The sequence below is a fragment of the Adiantum capillus-veneris genome, chromosome 22 (assembly GCF_014529385.1).
Source record: "Adiantum capillus-veneris isolate H3 chromosome 22, ASM1452938v2, whole genome shotgun sequence".
NCBI lineage: Eukaryota > Viridiplantae > Streptophyta > Polypodiopsida > Polypodiales > Pteridaceae > Adiantum > Adiantum capillus-veneris.
Window position 1 is genome coordinate 79,789,776 of NC_140952.1, and position 6,674 is coordinate 79,796,449.

At 45.0% G+C, this 6,674-nt stretch overlaps 1 protein-coding gene across 1 annotated transcript; it reads left to right on the top strand.

The window, feature by feature from the left end:
• The first annotated feature begins 2,799 nt into the window (after nucleotides 1-2,799).
• Nucleotides 2,800-3,985, top strand: LOC147429650 (thaumatin-like protein). The gene is made up of 2 exons (XM_086495228.1): nucleotides 2,800-2,979; nucleotides 3,090-3,985. Exons 1-2 carry the CDS (start codon nucleotides 2,928-2,930, stop codon nucleotides 3,782-3,784), a joined length of 747 nt encoding a protein of 248 aa, XP_086351354.1. The 5' UTR covers nucleotides 2,800-2,927; the 3' UTR covers nucleotides 3,785-3,985.
• Nucleotides 3,986-6,674: the final 2,689 nt, after the last annotated feature.

A 6,674-nucleotide genomic window follows, 5' to 3' on the forward strand; every position in this document is an offset into this window, starting at 1 on the left:
GAGGTCAGATATTTAGTTTGCAGTCTCATAGGTCAACAGATTTATGCATAGTCCAGGGTCTAAGCATTGGCAGGCTGTCTAGAGGATTTTCCGCTACCTTAGTGGCACTTTATATCTTGGCTTTTTGTATCCCAACGAGGGATCATTGCCGCTAGATTTACATGCTTTTTTGGACTCAGATTGGGATGGTTGTTTTGACACGCGAGTGTCCACAAGTGGTTTTTGTTTCATGCTTGGCAGTTCATGTATATCATGGTTGAGCAAGAAGCAACCTACTGTGGCAACTTCGAGTTGTGAGGCTAGGTATAGGGCAGTCTTCACAGCTACAATTGACTGTGTATGGCTCAGATGCCTTATGGCTGATTTGGGTGTTGGACATGACACTGCCAACACTATCTACACTGACAGTCAGAGCGCATTGGCAGTTGGGAGGATTAACCCAGTTTTTCATGCTCGCACAAAGCACATTGAGGTGCATTACCACTATGTTAGGGAGAGGCTCTCATCAGGAGAGATCAACTTGGCTTATGTGCCAACACACTTGCAGATCTTTTCACAAAGGCATTGTCTCGTGAGAAGCTCGAAGCTTTGTGCAAAGCTTTGGGCTTGCTTCCCTTTGTGGACTGATCATGTCCTCAGGGCATGGCACTTCCCTTTACTCATGTGCCAGCTCTCGTTCAACGCATCACTCCAGGGGGAATTTGTAAACATATACATGTGGTAGTGATGTGTGTGAATGCATTAGGACCGCCGTGGCATTTTTGCCTCTTTAGGAGGTTTTTCCCCCCGTGAATTGTATATACGCCCATCACTCTAGGTCTATCTATCTTTCCATTGCACACTATGTAATACACTCTCTATTGTGTGCCTTGAGCTTCCTTCGTCTTCTCCAATGTGTGTGCGTTTCTCTGCAACCCTAATTCCAACACCCTTGGATCTCTCCTCTTGCAACACTTGCTTCCAATATGGTAACAAGAGGATGAGAACCGATGGAGAATAAATGAGGGGCAAGAGGGAAACAGTGTTTGATTGATGTTTTGACTTCAAAGGATCCTACAATCCTGTTATTAAATAGAAGCTCGGAGTGGTTGCCTGCTCCTAGGGTATGTACCAACCGACACATCCAAGGTCCAACACCCAACGATTTCATGACGTCTTCTATGAAGGACCATGCGATTTGATCATATGCTTTGTCAAGTCAACTTGTAAAAGGATACACTCTTGATTTGTGAAGTTTGCATACTTGATGCTGACCATTGCAGCCAGCATGTTGTCATTTATTGACCTTCCCTTGATAAATCCATGCTGGTGGGGGTGACGCCTTTATCAAGGAGGGGAGAGAGCCTAAGGGCGACTACTTCAGTGATAATTTGATGCTGACCATTGCTGCCAAAACATTGTCATATATTGACCTTCCTCAATAATTCCATGTTGGCTTTATCAAGGAGGGGAGAGAGGCTAAGGGTGACTACTTCAATAATAATTTCATAAGCTACTGTCATCATTGTGATGGTCACTAGTGTTTGAATGGAGCAACAAACCTACTTAGGAATAGGTTTAAATGAGATCCCTTTTATGCTAATCCATCTCTCCTTCAACAAGGGCTTGATTAGCCATGTGTGTAATAGGGGAACTCAAATCCCCCTACTAAATCCTTGAATAACTCTATCATTAGCCTGTCCTATCCTGGGGACTTTTCCTTGCCGAATGAATGCAACACAAGTGAGCATTCATCCTCGGTAAATATATTTTCCAGCAAGTTCGTTTCTGATTGTGTACTATTCTATTGACATTGGTGAGAAGGGATGCTCTAGCTTTGTCCACTTCTCTGGACCGGACTCTGGTTGACCTATGATTTGACTTAGGTGGTTGAGCATCAAATTAGCCACACCATCAGGGTCTTGTACTACATTCCCTTCGTCATCCACCTCGAGGGGAAAAAATAGGATTAACATGCTTATTATTGTAAAGCCAATTTCAAGAACAATTGTGAGAACAAATGTGCTTGGCGCCATTGTTTCCCAATGAACTTATTTCTAAATAAATCAAATCGATTGGCCTATTGCATTGTATAGATTTTGTATTTCCACAACTTCATGGACATTTTTTGGACATAAACACTACCAAAAAGGCTTTTTGAAAAACCCAATTGTAAGTTTTTCACCTGGGAAAACCAAAACCCAGAAGTGTATTATTATCGTTTAAAGATTTCTGTGAAGGCACTTGTTGAAAGAAGAACTTCAATGATATGTGCTGATCTAGGGCTACAAAATGCACGAGATTGAGAGTTATTATCGAGTATATCATGCTCTTGTCCATGATGAGGTTCCTTTATAGCCGACTCTAGATTTTGATAAGGTAATGCATGCACTACAAAGGAAAGACATACAAATAAATATGTATATAGACTAACATGCATAGATTATGTTTTTCCATTAGATTGCTATTATATTGATAATGGCATTAAATGGGAATTAGTAGAAGTAGATACTCCAAATCGTGCATGAGATGTGGATTGGTGATCCCCCACCTTATCAAACTCGAGCTAGGGTCACAAAAGTGAACATAATCGGATGGTTTTGCTAGGTCCTATAAAGTGGACCTACATTGCATTGCTGAATTTTGCATTGTGGTAAACTGGTGTGAACCAGGCCTAATGTTTGGGCCTAATTGAAAGGACGGATACAGGTCGTGGGAATCCACCCTGAGAAGGAGAATTTCGTGAAGCGGGAAGAAAAGGTTGGGGACTTTTCGTCATTTGAAAAGTTAAAAGAGAGGCAGACCTCTGGAGTCTGCGGTGCTTGCCAGCCTTCTATCAAGCAGCTTCTTGCAGTGATGAGCTAAGCTTTTGGAAGAGACGCTCGTATCTACACTAGGCTTCAGCAAGCTGTCATAAATTCTCTAAAAGGAGCATCTCTACAGCCTTCATGGAGAGCCGCACATGGCTCTTCGTTCTCCTCAGCGTCTGCGTTGCAGCAGGTAACCATGCTCTACTCTACTGCTGGCTATGGTTTTCATTATTAGCTTGGTGACGGCTCCCTTGCTCATTTGGTTTTCACGGCGTCTTCGATTTTCTTTCTTGTTTGCAGCGTCTGCTCATAATCGCAGCCATGGCGATCTACCTTTGCATTTCGTCAACAAATGCAAAGAAGAAATTTGGGTGGGAACGCTCGGCAGTGCAGTTCTTAACGGCGGCGGCTGGGCTGTCCCTGCCGGCCAGACGGTGGCTCTGGCCGCACCGCCCGGCTGGCACGGCCGCTTCTGGGGCCGCACAGGCTGCCGTTTCGACCGCAGCGGGAAGGGCAAGTGTGAAACGGGCGACTGCGGTGGGCTGGCCAAGTGCAGCGGTGTGGGCGGGCAGCCGCCGGCGACGCTAATGGAGTTTTCATTAGGCCCGCCGCTTGACTTCTACGACGTGTCTCTTGTGGATGGCTACAACTTGCGTGTGAGCGTCGTTCCAATGGGCGGCCGGTCCGGCAGTTCGGCGGCCGCCTGCCGCCCAGCCGGATGCAGCGCTGATGTGAACGCCTTCTGTCCTGCCGCCCTCCGAGTGGCGGGCGGCGACCGCGGGGTGGTGGCCTGCCGCAGTGCCTGCAATGCGTTCTCCAAGCCCCAGTTTTGCTGCACGGGTGCCTACTCGCAGCCGTCCACTTGCCGGCCGTCCACCTACTCTCGCCTTTTCAAGCGGGCGTGCCCACACGCCTACACATACGCCTATGACGACCCCACCAGCATCTTCACTTGCGCTGCTCCTCGCTCCTACCTCATCACCTTCTGTGCCTAGAGAGAGAGAGAGAGAGAGAGAGAGAGAGAGAGAGAGAGAGAGAGAGAGAGAGAGAGAGAGCTTGTGCAATGACAGCTTTCTGCGTGTCCTTCACACATAGGTGGACATCAAGCTTGGGCTTGGTGTCCATGATGGTTCTTGCAGTCTTTTGTCCTTGTAAGCACCAATGCTCATAATATAATTTTCATATTTGTTATTGCATGTTTTTGTGATACAACATCTCCCTCATCTGGCTTGTTAGAACATGCCTTGGCTGGAGGATATATCACAAGAAGATTTGGAAATTTCCTCGTGGAAGAAAGCGGAGCCTTTTTTAGCGTTTTTCATACAATGCATAACATCATGAGCTTCTGCTCTAGAGGCACCGCATACCTAGCTAGGTATGATTGGGGGCAGGGGGAAACCCCCCCCCCCCCCCCCCCCCCCCCGGAAAAAAAAAACCGGAAAAAAAAACCGGATTGGTAGTCCCTGCCCCCCAATCGTACTTAGCTAGGTATGCGGTGCCTCCCTCATAGAAGCTCATGATGTTGAGGTAAGTCAGGATGTGGGAAGTATTGTGAGAATTTGTCCAAAACTACTTGTGATAAGGCAACAGGTGCACCAATTTTTGTGGTTAGACATATTTTTATATGTGAAGGGCTTCATTTTATTGCCTTGTTTAAGAGTTCTAGGTTATTGACGAGAGAAACAATCCTGGGTGGGATTGATGGGTGTAATCACAAGGGTTTATCTTTTATAGTAGAGTAGAGTGAAAATCATAGATAAAGACAGTTGCTTCGTCACTCTTCCTCTTCATCTTCATCTCCATCTTCCACATGTTCTCTTGTTGCTCTTAGGTTTGTCTTTGTGGTGGTAAGGGTGTCCTGTCCTTTAGATGGATTCAATAGCAACGGAGAAAAGAAGCATCGAGTGCCCCTCCTTAGATATGTTTATATGAACCAAGAACTGATCATTGACTAATGAGTAACATCTTTAGGTCAGTTGAAGATATGGCAACATATCCTACACACAGAATACTCCCATTGATCCATAAGTACTTTTGGTGCCTTTCTCCCATCGTTGCGTCTTACAAAGCCAGATGTCACTTCACTAGGAACACCCACTCTCTATGGCTTCTTGCATTGCCCGTATTGTGCACATTCCTACAATCAATATACCAAGAGAAAAACATTACACATGAAACACATCAAGCACTTTTGGTGCTTTTATGTATAAACCACACTTGGCAGATATCGACTAATCAATGTCAATAATGATATTCATTTTCAAGAGTCCTAAACTGACAATCTGTCATGAATTTTCTGAGTACATCATGTTTCCCATGTGTCAACCACAGCACGTCCAAGCATGTAATCTTGTTTTGAAACTCCTTGATAAAAAATAATCTCACCATGCATCGGTCCCCAAGGTCATCCTTGTTTGTAATGCCACAGGCCTTCAAGATGCAAGCGTAAAGCTTCTTATTTGCAAAGAGATCCTCATTTCGCATCCAATGACAACAGCATATAGCTGAGCTAAAGCTTCTTTTCGCCACCCACGCTGATGAGCATACTTACTCTCAGAAGGGCAATGCAACTGACATACACACCAGCCAACATGTTGCTGAAGTACTTCACCTCCTCTATTGTCCAATTTACATATCATCAGCATGTATTCCGTTGTCTTGGACCAAATTTAACATGCCTCCAAGATGCAAGCATAGGTGATCACATCTAGAGAGAGCACCGCATTATGCATTCACTAAAAACAACCTCAAGCTTCTTTGCCACTTTATGGCCATATCCTGCAGTGAATGAACTCCAAGAGACGACATTATGAACAGGAAATGTCTTGCATTCTTTGGCATGCCTTCAAGATGGAAGCATGCGTCATTATACACGAATAGAGACCTTCGCTTTGCATTCGCTGAAAAGCCCTCTCTTCTCATTCACTGAGTAACAACCTACAGCCCATGTAGGAGATGCCTTGCAAGAACTGCAGTCTAGGTGACGACATCCGATTCAAGACGCTTGTTGAGAATTCAATGTGCTTTCAAATGCGCATTGGACATGGCATCCATGTAAATCAAGCCAATGCCCAATGTGAATGTTTACAGTCCAAAGCTTCCTGGCCCTGCCCATGTAGAAATTATTTATCACTAAGCATAGACCAAGAGACAGCATCCCAGACATAAAGCTCATCACCAATGTAAGCACAACCAATAGCACTTTTTGGAGACTGTCTCCCGCTTTGCACACAATCAACCAACTTTGCCAAGCAATATATTTTTGAACTCCTCATTGCTAATCACCATGAACTTGTTTACACATCAACATCTTGCATTATGCTGCATGCCTTCAAAATGCATGCATAGGTGATTGCATTTGAGAAAAAGTCCTTGCTTTGCATTCGCTAAATGCAACCCAAAGCTTCCTGGCACTGCCCATGTTGGGACATACCCTTCAATGAGTGCAATCTCAGAGATGACCTAGCCATGAAGCTCATCAAGAACTTGTTGTGCTATCCATGGTACCCCACATTAACCGTTGATTACTACTGTCATCATGAATTTTGTTTACCCATCAATATCTTGCATTAAGCTGCATGCCTTCAAAATGCATAGCCAATTGCATTTGAGAACACGTCCTCGCTTTGCATTTGTTGAATGCAACCCAGAGCTTCCTGGGCCTGCCCATGTAGGGCACATACTTTTCAATAAGTGCAATCCCAAGGATGACATCCTAGACATGAAGCTCATCAAGGACTTGTTGTGCTATCCATAGTACACCACAATCGGAGCATTGCCTAGTGCGATGCTGTTTTTCAACACCTGCTTATCTTATCCGTGTCCTGTCGAGATGCAAGCGCAACGAACCCACTTTGCCCACATGCAAACCAAAGCTCTGCAATA